At 46.1% G+C, this 21,716-nt stretch overlaps 2 protein-coding genes across 3 annotated transcripts in view; one reads left to right on the forward strand and one right to left on the reverse strand.

The window, feature by feature from the left end:
* GNPAT (glyceronephosphate O-acyltransferase) overlaps positions 1 to 7,480 on the forward strand; it is a 33,808-nt gene extending 26,328 nt beyond the window's left edge. For both annotated transcript variants that reach the window (XM_029931270.1, XM_029931276.1), the window contains 7 exons: positions 859 to 1,101; positions 2,437 to 2,516; positions 3,523 to 3,663; positions 4,413 to 4,512; positions 4,591 to 4,684; positions 5,302 to 5,363; positions 7,171 to 7,480. In XM_029931270.1, the coding sequence (XP_029787130.1) occupies positions 859 to 1,101; positions 2,437 to 2,516; positions 3,523 to 3,663; positions 4,413 to 4,512; positions 4,591 to 4,684; positions 5,302 to 5,363; positions 7,171 to 7,214 (764 nt within the window). In that variant the 3' untranslated portion in view covers positions 7,215 to 7,480. The remainder of the gene's footprint in view (positions 1 to 858; positions 1,102 to 2,436; positions 2,517 to 3,522; positions 3,664 to 4,412; positions 4,513 to 4,590; positions 4,685 to 5,301; positions 5,364 to 7,170) is intronic.
* A 9,338-nt stretch (positions 7,481 to 16,818) lies between these two features.
* EXOC8 (exocyst complex component 8) lies at positions 16,819 to 21,695 on the reverse strand. Its single transcript, XM_029931298.1, has one exon. The coding sequence runs from the start codon at positions 21,499 to 21,501 to the stop codon at positions 19,321 to 19,323; it is 2,181 nt and encodes a 726-aa protein (XP_029787158.1). The 5' UTR covers positions 21,502 to 21,695; the 3' UTR covers positions 16,819 to 19,320.
* Between the last annotated feature and the right edge of the window lie 21 nt (positions 21,696 to 21,716).

Raw genomic sequence — 21,716 nt, forward strand, 5'->3', positions numbered from 1 at the left:
GGGGAGTGCCTGTGGGAGTGCCCTTTGGATCACCAGCAAAGTTGCAAAGCAGTATTCTTGCCATCTGGGAATTAATTGGTCTAAGCAACGGGTGTGTGTGTGTGAGAAGTATGTTTTCATCGTGAGCCTTCTTGTCTTAGTATTTTGTTAAATTCATATGCATGTGATTTTCTTATCCTGTAACTTGCTATTACAAAACTTTGGAGACCCTTGGTTCCTGAGAGAGTGTTGGTTTTTATTTATTTTTTTATTATTTGTTTAAATATTTATTTATTTGGGGGGAGAGCACAGGCAGGAGAGGGACAGAGAAGGGGTACAGAGGATCTGAAGCAGGCTCTGTGCCGACAGGCTGACTGTGGTGAGCTTGATGTGGGGCTTGAACTCATAAGCTCTGAGATCATGACCTGAGCTGAAGTCAGACATTTAACCAACTGAGCCACCCAGGCGCCCCCAAGTGTTGGTTTTTAGAGTGGGAGTTGATTTGCATTTCAGAGTGGCTGACAGTTTAGTGGTAGATAAGAAAACACATTAAATGTCCTCAGAGTTTATCCTGCTTCTAGAAAATATCCTTCACAGAGGCACCTGGCTGGTTCGGTGTCATAGCATGTGACTCTTGATTCAGGACTGTGAGTTTGAGCCCTACATTGGGCCTAGAGATGACTTAAAAAAGAAGGAAAGAAATATGTACCTTTCACATAGGGTATCATTACTCTAGTTGGTAGAGCCTAAAACCAGAACCTGGCGCTTGAACGTAAATCTGTCCGGTCCCTAGTGCTGATGCATACACTGGCCTAGGACTCCCAGCAGGGACCCATCCCATTTCTCTGCCATCTGCCTGACTGCATTGTGTTTGTGTAGATAACAAACCTGCCGAAGAGGTTATCCAGTCCCACCTTCTTCTGCACTCCAACATCGCCAGCCTTGTCAAAGACCAGGTGGTTCTGAATGTGGGCTCCGGAGACTCAGAAGGGGCCCATGGACTTCTTCTCCAGCACATCACTCTCCTCCTGTGCTCGGCCTATAGGAACCAGTTGCTCAACATTTTTGTCCGCCCTTCCTTAGTAGCCATGGCACTGCACATGACACCTGGGTTGCGGAAAGGTAACTTTGGGGAACGTGGTCTCGAACTTTAGAAGAGACCTAGCCATTCAGTTCCGGATAGGAGGCAGTATTGAAATCTTATCACGCTTAGCCACATGTGTGCATCCCAGACACCAGCAAGGAAGGGGGCCTGTGTCCTCGGAAGAAGTTAGACTTGTTCCCTAAATACTTGGCCATCTGCTTAAAATTTGGGAATTGAAAGGGAACTAAGAAATCATCTAACCTAAACCTCTCCATTTATAAGTAAGGAAAGTGAGGCCTAGAAAGGTACATAATCACCTAAGGAAGGGCCTGAGACTAGAACACAGCTCTCCATTTCCCAGTCAGTGTGGGCTCCACAGTCCAGCAGTGGAGTGCTTACTACACACCCAGCAGCGCTCCGGTGGCAATGAGTGCAAACAATGAATAATACCAGTTTTGTCCACCAGAACCTGTAGTCGAGGTCGGGTTTTCTACCCAGGCTCCACCGGAATTACTAAGGATGGGCCCTACCCCCAGGGGTTCTGATTCAGTTGGTCTGGAGGGTGGGCCACAAATTACTGGGCTTGTTTTTGTTCTTCAAAGTTCCAAGGATAGAATTATCTATGCCAACCATAGACCTTTAGCCTTGGAAGGAACCGCACAGGTCCTGTGTCCATGCCGTCATTTTGTGAATGAGGAAACGGACCTGGAGAAGTCAGACAATTTAGTTCAAGACACAGGAAACTCCTTCTTGATCTGAACTCTCTTACACTGGAAATCATTCACAACTAAGTGTCACATTCATGGTCTTCTAGAGTGTTGGGAACACCCTGAAATCAGAGGCAACATTTTCTGTCCATGTGTCTGTGTATTCTTCTAATGAGAGGCTCATAGCATGTGTCAGAAAAATGCAGAAGGTTCTGTGGTTGATGGGCGAGGTAGACCCACATGTCTGGAGCACCAGGATTTTCTATTGTGGGCCAGTGTATCTCGTGCTAAAGATATAGTAAAGACAGCAGGAAGTATGAACAGAGAAGGGACTGAAGTAATTCATTGCTTTCCTTCTCTGCTAGGGAGCCAGGGGCAGGGGAAAGGGAAGGACCCTAGAGTCTAAGAAATGTGGCGTCTTGTTCCTCACCAAACTGACCGGTGTGAGGCCTCGTTGCAATTAAGATTTGACCACTGAAACGGCTAAGCTGTAATTTTCTCTGTGGGTGGAATGTGGATTGGTTATAGCTTCCTTTGGGGGCCTTAATTCTTGTCCCCGGCTTTGAATAACATGCCTTTGAAGCAAGGCATTTTGGAGCACCGTGAACTTCCTGGTACTCCCTTACAGAGCCATGTTGTGATTTGATGTAATTAATTTTTTTCCAGAGGATGTCTACAGTTGCTTTCGCTTCCTGGTCAGTGTTTTTTCGGATGAGTTCATCTTCCTTCCGGGAAACACAATCAAGGTAAATCCTCATCGCCAAAGAGTACAAGTGTGTTTGCGGTGTGAGTACAAGTGTAGGCTTGCACCCAGGAGCGTGACTACCCTTTCTCCAAGGCTTCATTCAGCAGAATTAAAGAGAGACTCGGACACTCACAGCCCAGCAAGCTATGTTTTGATTCTTGGTCACATTTATCAGTAATGTAGGGATTGTTCAGCGAGAGGAGAGTCTTTCAACCTTGAGTGCAGCCACTGTATATAAACCAACATTGTTAAAAATTTACCAACCGGCAGGGGCACCTGGATGGCTTGGTTCGTTAAGTGGCCCACTCTTGGTTTTGGCTCAGGTCATGATCTTGGGGTTTCAGGAGTTCAAACCCCACGTCGGGCCCTGTGCTGGCAGCATGGAGCCTGCTTAGAATTGTGTCTCCTTGCTCTCTGCCCCTTCCCCACTCACACTGTCTCTCTTAAATAAACTTAAAAAAAAAAATTACCAGCTGGCACACCTTTTCCCATTAACAACTTGTTGGAATGTGTGGGGCCTTCTGCTCTGAGATTGGAGGGCAGTAGTGTTGCCCAGTGGTGGAGACGGCTCACGAGGAATCAGGCTCCTGGAGCTGAAGCGCTGGTTTGCCGCGCGGGTGGTGTGCCAGGGTGGACAGTGCTTAGGTCTCTGTGCGCTGTGCCAGGGGGCACAGGTTTACTCAGTTGAGGAGGAGGGCAGCCGTATCTGAGCGTAGGCGTAACCTCACACAATTTGAGAACTCACTGTACACCCTTCCTGCTCGAGTGTAAGGAGTGTGGCCTCACGTGCAGAGTGAGAAGACCCGTCCTCCGGGCCGTGGCTTCTGAGGCTTACAAATCATCTGTGTGTCTGCTGTGTGAGGTTCAACATCCTGAGTGTTAGCACACATGCTTCTCTGGCTGCTAACAACCAGAACTTTCTGGAGGGGTTGTGGAATTGGCTGGTGTTCTCTCACCCGTTAGCCCAAACTAGTGGATGCACTCTGTCTTCTCCTCTCCCTCCCCAGGACTTTGAAGAAGGCTGTTACCTGCTCTGTAAAAGCGAGACAGTACAAGTGACAACAAGGGACATCCTAGTTACAGAGAAAGGAAAAACTGTGTTAGAATTTTTAATCAGCCTCTTTAAGCCTTTTGTGGAATGTTACCAGGTATGTAGCTCTTTTGCAAGTTCTCCTTCATCCTCCTGCCCAGGTAGAACCCCTGTCCCCACCACCCCCCCTACTTACTAAGTCCACAGGGCGAGTGTCTGTGGAACTAGAGAGATTGACCAGTAGGATGAAAGAGTCACCTCTCAGGTGATTCACCTCCTCAGACCCCCGAGGGTGGCAGCTTTATGGCCACACTTGCACCCAAGCACTGTCCCACTGCAGGCTCTGTTTCTGACCTCCGGGCACTGGTTAGAGGCTCCGGGACCCAACCCCTGGCAGAGCAGAGCTGTGGCCTGGGTCCCAGTGTGTGTACAAAGGCAGGCTCTCAGTAGATAAATAATAGATGCTCCTTCTCCCTTAAAGCACCTTTCTGTGCTAGAAATCATCAGGATTTTGGGCCTGTTAGGTGTTTTTAGAGAAAAAAACCCTTAACAAAACTTTCGGCCCCTCTCTTCCTAAGCAGGGTAGGATCTGATAAGCTCATGGTGATTTACTTAATTTGCAACCCACCATCGTGAGAAGTTGTATTTTAATAAACATCAATACTATTTCAAACTCTTTTTTTCTAACTATAAGCAGTGATACGAGCTCAAGAGAGACCCAAGAAACCTGTGGCCTTTCTGTGCTCAAACCTTGAAGGGCCTTTATTCTGCTCTTACAGAAAGGAACTTTCTGTTGAGAGGGGCACTGTCACATTAGTGGCTGTTCTATTGTATTTGGCTGCCTTTTTCTCTTTCTGTTAAAACCAGATAATCTGCAAATACCTCTTGCGTGAAGAAGACGACGACTTCACTGAGAAACAGTACTTGGATAGAGTTAGGAAATTCACCAGTGAGCTTCTTGATCAAGGTCAGTCACACCGCTGTGGGTGGTGGTTTCCTGGAGCTAAAACCAGAAGTGGTCCACTCACTCCTCTCTCTGTTCCAGGTGCCTCGCAGTGTTATCAAGTATTGTCTTCCGATGTACAGAAAAATGCGTTAGCAGCTCTTGTGAGGTTAGGAGCAGTGGAGAAGAAGAAAGGGTAAGTACTATGCGGGGCCGCATGGTGCTGCAGGGGTGGCAGTGGCTGAGCGCGGGATGCAGACAGAGTCACGGAAATGGGTGCGCTATAAACACCGTAGCGCGTCTCCCTCACCCCTCCTGATGCGTCATATCAGCTTGAGTTACTGTCAAATTTCCTGTGGTTATAAATAAAAATGATATTAAAGCAAAGAAGGAAAGTGTTTTAGGCCAGCAGTTTGGCTTTGACCTAATATGAAATTTATAGATTAATTAATAAGGAAGATTTGGAGGGAGCATAGTAGAGTATGCACGTGTGCGTGTGTACACTAGTAAAAACCCACGTACATACATGTGTAATACCTAAATACAGACGCATAGGTGCACATAATTAGATATTTCCTCCTCTGAGTGAATGACATTAAGAGTGGTCAAGCTTAGGGACACCTGGCTGGCTCCGTCGGTGGAACATGCAACTTTCCATCTCAGGGTCATGAGTTCGAGTCCCACACTGGATGTAGAGATTCTTAAAAAAAAATAAACTTGAAAACAAAAGTAGTCCTTCGTTATAAATAACGAACATTGACTTCCCTCCACCCAAGTTTACGCAATAAGAGTTTTTTGCTTTCTCTTTCCTAGAAATAGTGACAATGTATTTAATGTGAATGAACCCACCATGACGAAATTAGAGGAAATGCTTGGTGAGTATAGTCTAGTGACTTCTGTGTCTCCACGTTGTATTTATCAGCGTACAGTAAAATAAGAAAGTATCCTGTGGCACCAAAACGTTGCCAAAATGAACAAGGGTAGAGTTTTAATATAGAGAACTGTTTATATCATCGAGGTTTTTTCAAGGGACGTGAGGAGAAAGTGCAGAGAGCCCGCAACAAGCATAAAGTGGGGAGCTTCTACAACGTAACAACTATCAGCTTCTAGGGATGCCTGGCTCAGTTGGTGGAGCGTGCAAGTCTTGCTATCAGGGTTGTGAGTTTGAGTCCCTCACTGGGTGTAGAGATTACTTAGAAATAGGATTTTTAAAAAATTACATGGGGCCCCTGGGTGGCTTAGTTGGTTAAGTGTCCAACTCTTGATCTCAGCTCAGGTCTTGATCTTGGGCCTGTGAGTTCAAGCCCCATATGGAGCTGATTTTAAATTTTTTTAATTAAATTAAAAAATTATCAACTTCAGGGGTACCTGGGTAGCTCAGTTGGTTGAGCATCCGACTCCGGCTCAGGTCATGATCTCATGGTTCGTGAGGTCAAGCCCCACATTGGGCTCACTGCTGTCAGCACAGAGCCCGCATTGGATCCTCTGTCTCCCTCTCTCTTTCTCTCCCCTGTTCATGTCTCTCTCTCTCTCTCTCAAATCTAAAATAAACATTAAAAAATATTATCACCTTTAGCAGAGCTAATTGGGGTCTGGATCTGGACACTTCACATCCAGTCTTGGTGGACATGGAGAAAATATATCTCATCTGAGTCCTTGGATTCATTGTCTCCCTGTCTACTCTTGGATCCCTTCTTTTCCCAGGAAAGGGTTGGGGTATATAGACTTTCTGAACTTAGAATTGGGGCTGATAGCACCTCCTTGGGAGAAGAATCCAACCCTTACTCTTCTCCAGATTCCATTGGCTTATCAACAGATAATCCAGTCCAGAAAGGCAGGGTCATTTGATTACGGTGTGCAAAGAGAGTTGAGAGAATGGATACATGCAAAGAGATGTAAAGGTGAGAGGTGATAGCAAATATTTCTCTTAGGAATGATGGGGTAGTTTTAGAAGGGGAGGGTGTTAGCATCTGAAAAAAACTACTTCTCTGCTGACTGTATTGAACAAGCACTACGTGGTTGAGTGGTTATGCTCACAGGTAGCAGTTTTGTACTTAACCCTAATTCAGTACATTTGCCAAACCTGCACGGAAGAGCTTTGGGTGGATGTCGGCTGGGAGGAGGGGAAAGCAGGACGGGGCGTGTGACTGACGGAGAACGGTTGAAGAGAAAGGGTAGAAGGGCAAAGGAATGGTTGACGTAAATAGGGAAGGTGGAAATACCAGTTTCTTGCTGAAGAAAATATGAAGGATGAAATCGCAGCCTTATTACATTATGTCTGCAACCTCAGAACATGTAATCTTGCAACTTGATTTTGAGTTTGGTAGGAGGTGCATGGAGCTAAAACAAACCCCGAAACCCTCATTCAGTGAGGACGATGGAATGGATTTCTTAGTCGTGGATGGCAGCTGGGACGTGGGTGTGAATGTTCTGGAACATGGGAGACTGGAAGCTCAGGAAGCAGACCGAGTTCTAATCCTGGCTCTGTGCCTGGCCGGTGGCCGGTGGAGGAGTGGGGGGTGGGGGTGGAGGAGCCACCGCGTCCCCTGCAGATGGGCAGGTGTCTCCGTCAGGGCTTTGTCAGCCTGAGACCACACAGGTGTCGGGCGTAAACAGCTGTATGGGGAAGGGCAAACTCAAGGTCATTTCATGAGCTGTTTTTTATGGTTTTTTCCCCCTTAGGTTGTAAGATACCCGTAGGAAAGCCAGTAACTGCAAAACTTTAATATTTGCCAAACAGTTATGGGAAATTTGGTCACATATTTGCTGTCATCCAAGGACTCATTCCAACAAGCAGAGACGTGACAGAAGAGAGCCGTCTGCTCGGGCTTCATGAGACATGAGAGCTGTGGGCTCGGCAGAGAGGAGGAGGTGGCCCGTATGAGCAGTCAGTGTAACTGTCTCCACCGTGACGGCTAAAAGGCATTTGTGTCCGATTGTGTGTGTGTTTTAAAATAAAATAGTCTTTTGGAAACCTGTTTGGAAAAACAAAGCCCACCTCTTATTTCACTATCTTATACATATGAAACTTGTGCGCTGGCTTGTGAATTACAACATGACGTCAGCATGAGAGGCTGTGCTGTCAGCAGCCAACCTCTGGAAAGGGCGCACCTTTATCTCCTGGGGCTTCCTTTACCTCACATGGCGTCAAACAAGTCCAAGTTTGACTGAGATGTGTGATCAATTAGCCAGCTTACGTTAAAGCTTGCCGCCCAAGGGCCTTAACCAATAAAGCTGCATTAGAGAAACTACGTGCAACAAAGAGAAGTTATGTGATTTCCCATAAATAGGCTGAAATTCAGGAGAAGAAACATTTGAAATAAGATGGGTGACACCAAAATCTGAGTGCCAGCCACGTCTGGAAGTGACATTTAAGATGAGAATTAAGATGAGTAAGTGCCAGCCCTCGTAGTGTGGGATTGGGGGGCAGAGTGTGCAGAGAGAAGAGTGACCCCAGTGTCCTGGGGTTAGTTCTGGAGAACCTGAAAGGCCAGCATGGCTGAAACCACGGTCATGGGCAGTGGAATGAAAAAGAAAGGCAGGCGTATTAGTCTTCTTGGGCTGCCTTAGCGAACACCACATTGGGGGATTTAAAGAGCAGAAATTTGTTTTCTGACAGTTCTGGAGGCTGCGAGTCTAAGATCAAGGTGCCAACAAGGTAGGTTTCATCCCAAGGCCTCTTCTGGGCTTGTAGGAGGCCGCCATCTTGCTGTGTGTGCACACGGCGGCCCCGCGCCCATTGTTCTGTGCAGCCCTAATTACTTCCCAAAGGCTCCCTCTCCACAGTCATGTCTGGGGGGGGGTCTGGGCTTCAGCATCGGAATTTGGGGGTCACAATTCAGCCCATAGCAGCAGGGTCAACACATGGGGACTTAGGGACTCTCGGAAGACGTTTGAACTGGAATGGGAGTGCCGCGGAAGATGTTGGAAGGCTTCGGCATTCGGTGCCAGGACCTGCTGGATCCGGATTCCTGGGATGTGCATTTGTTTTTGCAGAGGCCAGGCTGTTTGCACCGCACGTGCAGAGTGTGGACAGCCGCTGTGTGTGATGTGTGTGTGTTGATGGCAGAGGGGCCCTCTGTGTGGCTCTGCTTGTCTGGAAAGCCAGCCATTTATGCATGTTGACAATAAGTCAATTAAACAATGTTCCTGGCAAAGGATTTCATGGCATGCCAGCTGGCGGGGGCGCAGAGCTGCCCATCCAGGGAGAGCGAGTGCGTCCACAGCAGCTGGGAGCCTGGGACCCTGGCCAGCTCCTCCTGAGCAGACGCACCTTAGAAAGAGTCCTGTCTGCTCAATGTTGGTGGTTTGCTTTTCCCCGTGATGCTCATGCTATGCCTATAAATGCCGAAGACTGAGTAAGACACCTCATTGATGTTTATTGTGGTTCAGGTCTGGGGGCAAAGCCTGGGGTTCTGGGCCCATGTGATTGTCTCCTGGCCAGCTCTGACACCCGACCAGGCAGCGGGATTCTGGAAGATGGGGCTCCCATGACTCCCTCGTGTGCTCCCAGCCTGGCCTCCCTTGCCTGGCTCTGAGTACATGTGCCAATTCCAGACCGCCCTGCTCTGTAGAGCCCTTTCCACATCTGCCCAGGTGAACTCCCTGGTCACCCTTGCAAAATCTGTGGTTTTCTCCGGAAACACTCCCCACCTCCCACTCTTCAGATATCAGTGCACTTCTGGGCTTCCTTACTTCCTTAACTACCCACGGCAGGTCATTACAATCATTTATTTACATTAATGTCCCCTCTCTCTATTCAATTGTGAGTCCTTCCACGAGATTTGGATAAAAGCTGTTTACGAAGCAATTAGATTGCGTCTCGTCTCCTACTGCTCAAAGCCTGGACTGTCGGTGCCACCTGCCTTCACGAGAACTGGAGGTCTTTCCTCTGATGAAGGGACACTGAGAACGGGATGCGTGTCCCCTCCACTTCTGGAGCTCTGCCGGCCACACCTCAACGCAAAAGACTGGAGAAGCGGGTGGGCGATCTGGCAGCCCTGCCAACGCGACAGCAGGAACAAAACCAGATGTTCTGAGTATCCCCAGTCGGGCTCCGTCACAAAGAGCGCCCTTGGAGGTTAAAGAAATGAGAGCAGATATGGAATGCAAAATTCAATAGGAGTTTGGAAGGTGATGAAATTTTCCCAGAAATTGAGGTAAAAAGATGAAAATAGGAAAATAATATTCTCTCCTTCTGAGGTTCTAATTACATGCATTCCATTATGTCTTTTGTGCCCTTTTTCAAAAAGTGTCGCTGTTTTAGCTGGATACTTTTTTTTTAAATTTATTGTCAAATTGGTTTCCATATAACATCCAGTGCTTCTCCCCACAAGTGCCCCCCACCATGACCATCACCCCCCCTCCCCCTCCCCCTTCAGTCCATGGTTCATTTTCAGTATACTTTTTATCCATCCTACCTTCCAGGTCATTCCTGCGGGGTCTATTGAGTTTCCCTTCCAGTTACTGAAGTTTACAGCTCTGGGCACGGCATTTCGTTTTGTTGTTGTTTTTGTTTTGTTTTCTTCAGTGTCCAATTTTCTGAGAAACTCTCAACTTTGCATTTATTCCTACAAATGTATTCGTCCGTGCCTGACAACTTTTCCGCCTGGGTCTTCTGTTGCTCTGTTTCTGCTGTATTTTGTTTCTCGGGCATTTAATCAAACGGTCTCTCCCTCATCAAGCTCATTTTTTTTTTTTTTTAATTTTAGGGAAAGAGAGCGAGCATGAGCAGAAAAGAGAGGCAGAAGGAGAGGGAGAGGATCTTTTTTATTTTTTTAAATGTTTATTTATTTTTGAGAGAGACAGAGCATGAGCAGGGGAGGGGCAGAGAGAGACACGGAATCACAACCAGGCTCCAGGCTCTGAGCTGTCGGTAGAGAGCCCGATGCAGGGCTTGGACTCACAGACTGAGAGATCATGACCTGAGCCAAACTCAAGTCTGTCACTCAATTGACTGAACCACCCAGGTGCCCTTTGACCCCATTATTTTTGTTTGAGTGCAAAATGTGGTACAGGAGAGACTGTCTGAGGCCTGGGAGAATTTCATCATCCTGGTGAAAGAGGTAAAAGGTTTTGTATTTGCTCCTGGCAGATTGCTAGAGGCACTAACCACCTCAGATCCTCTTAATCCAATTAGGGTTTAAGCCGGTCCGCTGCCAGGACTACTGGCGTCCATCCTTCTGAGGGCCCCTTTTCTCATTCCCAGACTTCGATGGGATTGTGTCTTAGTACACCTCAAAGTCCAGTTTTTGTCTCCGTAGCTTCTTTGCACATCTGTGGACAGCCCGTTACCCCTTCCCATTCTGCCAGTTCACAAGAGAGGTGGAAAACTAGGAAAACTACTCTCAAGAGCTGGGCTCACCTCACTGAGTTTCCTTCTTCTGGATTTTTGCCCCATAATTTTCCACTCCCTTGTTAGCTCTGCAATGCCTTTCTGTTCCGACACCAGTTCTGTGACACCACAGACACTTAAGGTGACACTTCAGACCCACAGGACTGCCTGCGTTCCAGGTGCCAGCTGTGAGTCCTGGTGTCCTGAACCCACCCTCACTTCCACCCACCTAGCTATAAATTTGGGGTGTCTGGTGATCCCCTCCCCCACCAACCTCCAAGCCTCGATACCCGGCTAGAATAAATCAGGAAAGTGCTATATTTACAATAACAGCTTTGTTACAGAAGATACAAGTCAGGGACAGCCAAATGAAAGAGACACATGAGACAAGGTCTGGCGGATGGAGGGACACAAGGCCCTCTGTCCCTGTGGGGTCTGGATGTGCTCTCCCATTACCTCCCTATGTCCACCAACCAGGAAACTCAGAAGCCTGCTTCAGCTTTATCAAGGTTTCCTCACAGAGGCAAGCTTGAAGAACTCACTGGCCATGGATGGAACTCAGCCTCCAGTTTCCTCTGCCTCCTGACGGCTGGGGTGGGTGGGCGGAGTGTCCTAGTCTTTGGATCACACGGTTAGTTTTCTGGTGACCAGTCCCCATCCTGAAGCTATCTAGTCCCACCTGGAGTCCCCTCGTTTGGATAACACAGACAGTCCGATCACTCAGGAAATTCCAAGGCTTTAGAAGCCTTGTGCCAGTAAGTTAGGCTCTGGTTAACTAGTCTCCCCCAGGGGCAGGACTTGGTTAAGAAAAACAGAGTGCTCAAGCCTATTTCCAAAAGTGCCTTGGGGCGCCTGGGTGGCTCAGTCGGTTAAGCAAACGGCTTCGGCTCAGGTCATGATCTTACGGTTCGTGGGTTCGAGCCCCGCATTGGGCTCTGTGTTGACAGCTAGCTCAGAGCCTGGAGCCTGCCTCAGATTCTGTGTTTCACTCTCTCTCTGCCCCTCCTCTGATCATACTGTCTCTCTCTGTCTCTCAAAATTAAATAAATGTTAAAAAAAAAAAAAAAAAAAGGAAAGAAAAGAAAGTGCCTTGCCCCGCCCCCTGCTGGAGGCCTCTGGGGATTTTCCTGATACTTACAGTGAGAACCCAAGAGGTATATTTCACAATATTGTGGGTGATGAAATTTGAAGTGGGGTTCGTGAGCAAAGAAAGAATTCTTTAGACTACTTTGGTGCAAAAAGGTGATTTTATTAAAGCACGGGGACACGACCGTAGGCAGAAAGAGTTGCACTGGGGTTGTGAGGAAGTGACTGATGATATACCTTTAAGTTTATGGAGGGAGGGGACATATAGATTACACAGGTCTCCGAGGAATTTTTGGATGGTGAAAGCAGGGTCTCCCAGGTCCCTGAAGATTTAGCTAGTGTCAAGGTAAGGTTGCTCTTAGTTTTTCAGGAAGTGTCAACATTAAGCATGAAGGCGGCCCTGAACGTCTTGGGCAGTGTTACACACTGCAGGTCTCTGACATCTATCAGTGGGCTGCAGGCTGATTAAACTGACATTTTTCCTGCCTTTGTTTCCCTCACGAGTGGGGGTCCCCCTGGAGTTAACTCTCGGAGTTGTGGGCACTGAGCCTCCAGCTTTGGTCAGCGAGGGTTCCGATTTCTCCGCCCAGCACTGGTTTCCAGCCTCAACTTCTTTCTGCTCCAGGAAGCTAAGACATCCTATATCCGCCGGCTGGTCTCTCCAGTCTTGGGGTGGTGGCTTGCCCCCCGCCCTCCACCGTGGATCCAAGAAGAGTGTTTGCTTTTTCGATCTGACAGCTTTTATTTGTCAGGACAGAGTGCGACTTCTGGGCTTACATGGAAAACTGGAAACTAGAAGTGTCCTTAGAAGCTATTCACGGCGGCCTGGGTGGCTCTGTCAGGTGAGTGTCTGACTCTTGGTTTTGGCTCAGGTCATGATATGGTTCGTGAGATTGAGCCCTGACTTGGGCTCTTCACCGACTATGTGGAGCCTGCTTGAGATTCTCTCTCTCCCTTTCTGCCCCTCCCCTGCTATCTTTCAAAATAAATAAACTTTAAAAACCATATTCATGAAACACAAAAGTTTAATGGGTAAATTTAATTTAGGAAGTATGCTAATATTTTTGTAGGATAAATCTCCAGAAGTGGATTGTAGGGTCTAAGGGTTTGTACAGTTCTATGTATTTTTTTAATGCTTTGTTTGTTTTTGAGAGAGAGAGAGTGTGTGCATCAGAGAGAGACAATAACATACATGTTGGTGTTAATGGGGCACCTGGCTGGCTGTCGGTGGAGTGTGCAACTTGATCTTGGGGTCCTGAGTTTGAGTCCCACATTGGGTGTAGAGATTACTTAATAAACAAACACACAAATAAAATGTTCAAACAAAACCAAATTGGTGCTAATGCAAATAATCTGGTTTTATCTATCTCATCAACTCAAATCTGCCACTTTGTTTTAAGGAAATTATGAATTATGAAACCCTCTGTCAAGACACCTTTAATTTGAACAGAATACTTCCAGCTGTAAATGGATAAGCCATTTGAAGTAAAGGATGATCTTTACTGTGAGAGGTCAACCTTGTCAGACATAATCCAAAAATACAGCCCAATGGCTCAGAAACCAGCCCTAAAGGAAAGTGTCTGAGTTCCCATCTACACTTTGTAGGCTGAATTTCTTGCAAATTACTTAACTTCACAAAACCTTAATGCCTTCAGAACTGATGTGGAGATTAGATAAAATAACCTGTCACAGGTGCTGACCACACGGCTGGGCACACAGGAGTCCTTCATAACTGCGTCCCCAAAGGAAGGTTCCTGTGGGTTGCTTATCATACCCAATTGATCTTTATTTGCAGGTGATGTGATTATATCCTTGAAAACTCCAAAGAAACAACTGGAAACTATTAAAATTCATAAATTAATTAAATAAGGCACTGGTCGCAATAGCTGTAATTAAAAATCAGTACTTTCCCTTCATACGAATGATCAGAAAATATAATGGCGTAAACATTCCACTCACAAAGCATTAACAGATGAAGCACAGAGGAGTAAGCTCACCAAGAAACATGCAAGATCTACCTGAAGAGAATTTGAAAATGCTACTGAAACATGGACTAACTACTTGTATTCATGAAAAGGAATTATATAATTCAAAATTACCAAGATAACAATTCTCCATAAATCAGTCTACGGACTCAATATGATTCCACTCAGAATGCCAACTCTTTCGGGTGATGGTAGAGAACATCACAACATTTTTCAAAATGCAACTGGACTAACAAATAAGTGAAACAGTGGAAGAATGAGGCCAGTCCTACAGTTATTAAATTATGTTACGACCCTACAGGTAACTAAAACAGCTCAATAATGGCACAGAAATAGAAATATCAGTGATACAGAAACAGAGCCTAAAAATGTACTCAGATACACACCTAGCACAAATGTAATGAATTATTAATTTTTTATTATTAATGCTTATTTATTTCGGAGAGAGAGATGGATTGAGGGTGACAGAGAAAGGGACAAAGGATCCGAAGCAGGCTTGCCACTGTCAGCACAGAGCCTCATGTGGGCTCGAACCCATGAACCACAAAATCATGACCTGAGTTAAAGTCAGGCGCCCAACAAGCTGAGCCACCCAGGATAATTCAAAACTGAAACAATGTGCTTATTATTTGTAGGAAAATGGGGTTCTTACATCATTCTTTAAAATGAACTACGGATGGAAAAATTCAAATATTAAAATGAATTACTAGGAAGAAACCATGAATGACATTTTTAGAATCTGGGTGGGGTAAGAATCTGAATGGGTAAGGCCTTTCTAAGCCTCATGGAAAACAGAAAAAAAAAACACCCAAATATACCTGGGTTCAATGAAAATGTATTATACTACAGGCATGCCTGGGTAGCTCTGTTGGTTGAGTGTCTGACTTTGGCTCAGGTCATTATCTTGTGGTTTGTGAGTTTGAGCCCCACATCAGGCTTTGCACTGACAGCATAGAGCCTGCCTTGGTTTCTCTCTCTCTCTCTCTCTCTCTCTCTCTGTCTCTCTCTCTCTCTCTCTCTCCACCCTTCCCCTGCTCCTGCTCCCTCTCAAAAATGAACAAACAAAAAAATTTTAATTTGCTATACTACATAAATAAATGACAGGAAAAATCGACAGCACTTAGCACTCATTAATCTCCCAAGTATTCAGTAAAATCCCGCAAAATTGTAACACAAAGATAATCTAAGAATGCCAACGAACATAAGCGGGTAGCTTAAAAATTACAAACAAACCTAGATACTATTTTCTCACAGATAAGATTAATAAAAATGAGTAAATCTTATTACTAAGAAGAATAATCTGATTATCTAAAAGTGGATGAATACATGGTGACCGGTATTGTACATGGCGGAGACCAGGTAAATGGTACAACTTGTCTAATGAGCGTTTTCGGCAATGCTTGCCTGAACTTAAGATGCAGAGTTTGGTAGAGCAATTTCTAGAAATGCATCCTATAGATATATTCACGCATGTTACCAAAGATCTATGTACAGGGAACTTTTCCAGGATATTTTGTAATCATAAAAACCTGAAGCCAACAAAGTACTGTAACTGGAAAATGCAAAAATCATGGTAGATCCATTCAGTGTGACTGAATACTATTTAAATCACTGAAAAAAAAACCCCAAAACCCAGTAGGTACAGCTATAGGTATTCATGTAAGAGTCTTAAAAATACTGAATTGGTATTTTTAAGTAAAAACAAGATATGGAAAAGTATGTATAGTACAATCTAATTTTTTTTTAATATTTATTTCCGGGAGCCCTATGTGGGGCTAAAACTCATGAACCATGAGCTCAGGACCTGAGCCAAGTCGCACACTCAACTGACTGAGCCACCCAGGTGCCCCTGACCCAATTTCTGGAGGAAACAATGTATGAGAAACTCTGCTGAGCGGCCACCTCTGGCGCGTGGGTCACCGGGCTTGGCGCAACGACCCTTTACTTCACACCCTTCTGCATGGGCTGTAGCTTTCTTATACAAGCACAAATTACTAACATCACCTTTCTTCCCCCCAATATTTGAAACATCATCAGCGTGGCTCCGCCGCTCATTCCAGCCTGCGCCTCTGGCTCTCCCGTTTCTGCATCCCTGCTCACCTTTGCTCTTCCTTGTCCTGTGTGCCTCCACATCTCGTCCATTCTTCAAGGGCTGGCCCAGACACCAACAAGTCCGCGAGGACTCTCCAAGCTCCGCAAAACAACGCTGCCCTCGTCCTTCTCAGTATTCCCACGACACACTGAGCACAAAAATGACAACACATAGGCTTTTGGGTTTTGTTTTTGTTGCAGTGCTGTCTGCATTCAATTATTTAGTTGATGTGATTTGCAACACTGTTGTATATTTCATTTACTCTCTATTTTTTAATTTTTCATTCTCTATTTTTTCCAATTCTCAAACATTTCAGAGAAAGCATGCTCAATTTATTTTGTCCTCCCCACCTCACATTATAGTCAATGTGAGGCAGAGCATTCAATAAATACTTTTTATTTTTTTCCCAATAAATATTTAAAAATCAATTATATGTGAAAGTTCCCTCAGGATCTATACAAATTTTTTAAAAAAACCAGACATTTATGTCATTTATGTTCCTAGTTCCTAGGTCATATGGCCAACATTATATTTCCTTCATTTAGGGATGGGCAGAGGGCATAAAATCCACTTTTTGGAGCCAATTCACATTTTGTACACCTGAAATGTCCCATTCAAGAGAGTCCCCCCCACCCCAACACATCTGATTTAATCACAATTCTGATAGTGAGCAGAGCACTTATTTAAATTAGTTAACAGCTTCCTATCATCCCCATATACAAAAATAAACCAAAACAAACAAACCTGGGCTTATAAACTAGTATTTCAGTAAAAAGAACATAAGAATACTGAATCCTAATTAAAGAAGAGAGAACATGGCAATACCAATTTTATCCAGTGTAAGAAAAATTTAAGCTTTATTTTGATAAAACATCTCAGAGTCTCTCATATCATGGTGCATCAATAAGCAAAATGTACATGTACTGATTTTATCCTACACATCAAACCCCAAATTCCCAATCCTAGGTGAGCAAATTGCAAAATACAAGTGCCAATAATTAAATGATAGGTAGTATTTTAAAGAAAAATAAGTAAGCCTCAGCACTTGAAATGAAGGGAGGCTTTAGTCAAAAAGAGACTTAATTCCACAGCGTGTCTTTTTTGCAACAGTAATAATTCAATCAAGTCTGTGATTCCAAGCTCACACGACAGTGTAATGTTTGAAGCAAACGAGAAAAGTCAATCAACTCTTAAGTGGTATACTATATAGTATGTATTATAGTTTTGGACAATCACATTCAATTTCTAGCCCTTGGAATCAAACGAAACAAGAATTCGAGAAGAGCTCTGATCCCACGTAGGGGAATGCAATGTAATGACTCTGCTGAGCACAAAGGTACACTGTAACACCGGTGGTCCTTGATCAACTTCCCACAGTAATCGATCGAATCACCAACAGCTACAACTTTGATCAAGGAACCCACAGATTTTACCAGAAGAAAATTCTGTACTTCCAGTCTGAAAAAGCAAACAGTTCTGTGAAGACGCAATCATTTTAATATCTGGGTATATACATTTAAGTTTTTACAACTTCATGCCTTAAGTTTTGACTTCAGAAGTATCATTTCATGGACCCTGTATGTCCATGCTATGTGTTTCACACAATATAATTTTAGAAACTGTAAGTTGCAAAGTAATCATAAACGGTTTTTGTTATCAAATTCATGTTCCCAGTGATCTTAAAAAAGACAATTTATAACTTTTTGCTCATCTGAAATATCGTTATGCTTATTATCTACAAAATCCTAAATGTATGTGGAAAATTAAAGAAAATCTGTAACTCTGATAAGTTTTCCACTTATAAAAGGCATCGCTAAAAATAAATAAAAGGGCTCCTCTGGCAACAAGTAATGGAGTCAAGGAGCTTCACAACCCAAGCCACTCTTGGAAGCTATTTTAGGTTTTACATAATTTCCAGTCTTAATACCACTATTTTAATTATGGAAAAAGATATGATCTTTTGAAGTCCTTGGCATCAGAAATGGCACTTTTGGACAAGAATCACAACTGGAAGGTGACGGAAAAATGGACCTAAAGCACAATTTTTCTCCAAGGAGGATGAATCTTACCTGCTCAATGTACGAAACAGTAGTTCAGAAACTTTGGGAAGCTCAAATTTCTTGAGCTATTTTTGTTTTTACTAAACGATTTAAGTGTTATGTTCACTTTTAAGAATAAAGGAAAATATGAAATAAACCACGAAACATGTGGTAGGAGTCACCAAAAGGTCTTTTCCTCCCTTTGCTTTGGGCACACCGCCTCCTCTTTTTGTTCCCCACTGTTAAAAAAAAAAACTAAAAGCAAATCTCTGCTCAAAGAGTCACACTTAAGACACTACAGGGTGCGCCTAGGATGTTTCTTTTTCTCTTTTCCCATCCACCCAGACCTGAAATCTACATAAATATTTCCATGTAAACTTTTCTCCCATTTGCCTGAAGTCTGAGCCACTATACAATTCACCCTGAAAGTGAGGGGGGCAGCTAAAACTCACTGGCAGCTGCCGGGTTCCTCAAGTCTGTCCTGCTTTTTAAATCATTTTTTTAACATATGAATAAAGACAAAAGCTCCAGCTGGAAATTCACACAGTTCAGGGACATGTTGAAAATGGTTGTTTTGTTTTGTTTTTTACCACAGTCCTTAAGATTCAAGTAAATGCTCCCAAATCAAGTATTATAAAGCTGCTAAGTAGCAGCTCGAAATAATCAGCCATTCAAATGACGTTGGAAACGTTCACTGAACTGTGTTTATGAAAGCTTCCCTTTGCGTTCCAGAAGGACCTGAAGTATCGAGGGTCCATAAACTAGCCACTTTCAAGAAGGAATTCTTTCAACCAAAATGTACCCTAAAACCAACCTTCTCAATCCCTTCCTTTGCCCGAAACTGTTAGTCACAGTAAGGTGGGGAAGGATGGGGACCAGGGTGTTTTGTGCGAAACTGTGGTCTTTAAGAAACCTAACAGTTTAGTCAGCGGGGAAACTTCAAAATATACTTAAACCCGATGTACTTAGATAGGATTTCTCTGTGCTGCATAACATATACTGTAAGGAAGTGTGTTTTGACTCAAAGGACACACTGAAATGCTGCAGTGTGACCACACATTCATAGAGAGTTAGCATAATTTAAAAGGAAGGCATATATTTTAACAATTCCAATGTTTTGTTATTTGGGCTTAATTGTAACTTTCCTTTTTCCTTTTGATTCTGCATTTCTATTAGAGAGAGCGTCTTTTATTTTTAGGCTGTGTTTGAGACTATAAAGAATATGCTAATGCAACTTAATAGATAAATATAAATATCAGCAACATACGCGTATACAATACACCCAAGCCCTGAGCATCAGACCACTGACGTCGTACTTTCGGGGTTCACTCGGATCAGTCTAGACGCGTTCCTCAGGTCCTGGAGCTGCTTGGCGGGCTTCCCCACACCTTCCTCAAACCTCTTCTCCACCACAGGGAGGACGGTCTCATATAGAAAGGAGGCGTTCTGTCTGATGAAAGCCTTTTTCTCTGGATCCTGCTCACACCGAAGGCTATAATCCACATGCTGCACGGCGACCAGAATGATCTCCACCAGGCTCTCCAAAAGCACCATGTGCAGCTCTGGGAAATACAGCTTCAGCGCCTCCTCCAAGAAGCCCATGGTCTGCTTGGTAAAGGCAACCACCGTGTAGCTCAGGTTCACCCAGCAGTCGTCCCCGGTGTACTGCTCGAAGTTTCTCACCCCGCAACTCTTCATCTCCTCTTTGAGCTTGCCCAGGGCCTCTGGGGTCATCAGGTTCATCCTCCTCCACATCTCCTCAGAGTTGCGGTGCTTAGTGGCTTCGATGATAATTTCCTTGTAACTGTGCAAGGCCCCCTGGATGTCTTTCACCAGCAGGGCATGGATGATGAAGGTGAGGTCTAGCCCGATGTCACCCAGCTGCTGACAGTGCTCCTTCGCCACTTTGACACACTCGGCCGCTGTGGAGAGGCTCTCCTTACTGTCAAACACCTGCTTGCTGAAAGCATCCACGAACATGCCCATGGCCGATCTCGCCCAGACCACAAAGGCAGAGTAGCAGCCGCTGTCAGTGCCTGCAAAATCCGTCTCGAACTCCCTTGCGGTCTCCAGGAGGCTCGTAAAGAAGACATGGCAGAGCTTATGAATGTAGAGCAGAGTGGCACCTTCGATGCGAAGCTGGCGGATGGCGGTGTGCACAGCGGCTGCCCTGTTTCTCAAAAACAGCTCACAAGCCTTTGTGCACTGGCCCAGCCGGATTAGTTGAGAGACTGCCCTGCGAGTGGCCTTGGGACCACCTCGCAGGGAACGATCTGGGGAGAGTTCAAAAACCAGCACCTCCGTGAGCTGTCGGACGCGCTCATCCACTTTGGCCCTTAGTTCTTTTACGGGAGGGGGGCTGGGCTTATCCTCCAGGTAATGGTTCAACTTGTCCAGCAGGTCGACGGCCCCTTCGAAGTCCCTCTGGGCGATACAGACATCCAGGTCTTCCGGCAACTCCTGGATCCACTCCATTGAGAGGTCCACCTTCTCTTCCTCTACCTCGGGAACGGCTGGTTCCTCTTCTTCTTCATCCTCGAATGGGTTACTTGCCTTGGAAGGCACCTGGGGGGGTCCTCGGGGGGCCGCTGCCTCCTCCTGTTCTCTTCGTCTTTTTTCACTGAGGGCCCTCTTGGTTTCCTCCAGCACTTCCAGCCACTCCCGTTTGATTTTTGCGTTTTCCGCCTGAAAGATGCGGCTCTCCGGAAACATGAGCAGCTTGAACATGTCTTTCATGGGCGGGTTGTCCTTGACGTTGACCACGGCCAAACCATCCAGTGGATAGAGGGCGTTGTAGCGATACATCCCACGCCTCTGAGGTAGCCAGGTGGCCACGAGCAGACAGTCGTTCATGAGAAAGCCGTGCACGCGCTGCAGCTGGGCCATGTGGTCCGCCTCGTACTCCACCAGGTCCCCGTTGTACACCAGGTACTGCCCCGGCGTCTCCAGCAGGTGTCTGCAGCCTTCCACCTTCTCAAGCAGGGTGGTAAGCGTGCGCTGCTTCCCTTCCTCGCCCGGACCCGCACTGTCGCGGGAGGCGCCCCCGGGAGTGGGAAAAAAGCCAGCCTGGCCGCGCAGGTGGTCTCGGCCCCCCGCGCCACCTCCTCCTTCCTCTCCTCCGGAGGCGGCGGCGGCCCCGGCGGCGGCGGCAGTAGCCGGTAGCAGGGTGAGCGGGATGCTCTCCAGGCTGCTCTTCTGCTCCGTCAGCAGATGGCTGAGCTGATACATCTCGCTCTCCAGGTAGGAGATCTCGCGGGCAGTCTCGATGAACTGCCGGTAGTTCTGGTAGACGTTGCGCTTCAGGTTCTGCGCCGTCTCCTCCGCCAGCGCCTGGATGCGCTGTCGGTGCTCCTGCAAGTCCCGGTCCCCGTCCGACTGCTGCGAGAGCTGCTTCACGTACAGCCGGGCCTCAAAGCCCCCCGACTCCAGCTGCCGCCGCAGACGGCTCGCCCCACTGTCTGACATCGCCATCGCCATGTCCGTCCGGGACTCACGCAGTCACTGTCACTACCGCCTCCGCGGGTGCCGCCGCGGCCGAGACCCACCCAAGCCCAGCCGAGTCCCAGGGCTGAGGAAGCAGGACAGAAGGGAGACTAGGACGCCTGCGCCTGGGGCTGAGTTTCAGACTGCGCCTGCGCAGGAGCGCAGACGACGCGACTGTGCTAGGCGGCCAGCGGCTAGGGCACATGCGC

Source organism: Suricata suricatta, chromosome 2, assembly GCF_006229205.1.
Source record: "Suricata suricatta isolate VVHF042 chromosome 2, meerkat_22Aug2017_6uvM2_HiC, whole genome shotgun sequence".
Taxonomy (NCBI): Eukaryota; Metazoa; Chordata; class Mammalia; order Carnivora; family Herpestidae; genus Suricata; species Suricata suricatta.

Coding starts and splice junctions, on each gene's coding strand:
- EXOC8 (XM_029931298.1), bottom strand. CDS start 21,501: ATGGCGATGGCGATGTCAGACAGTGGGGCGAGCCGTCTGCGGCGGCAG.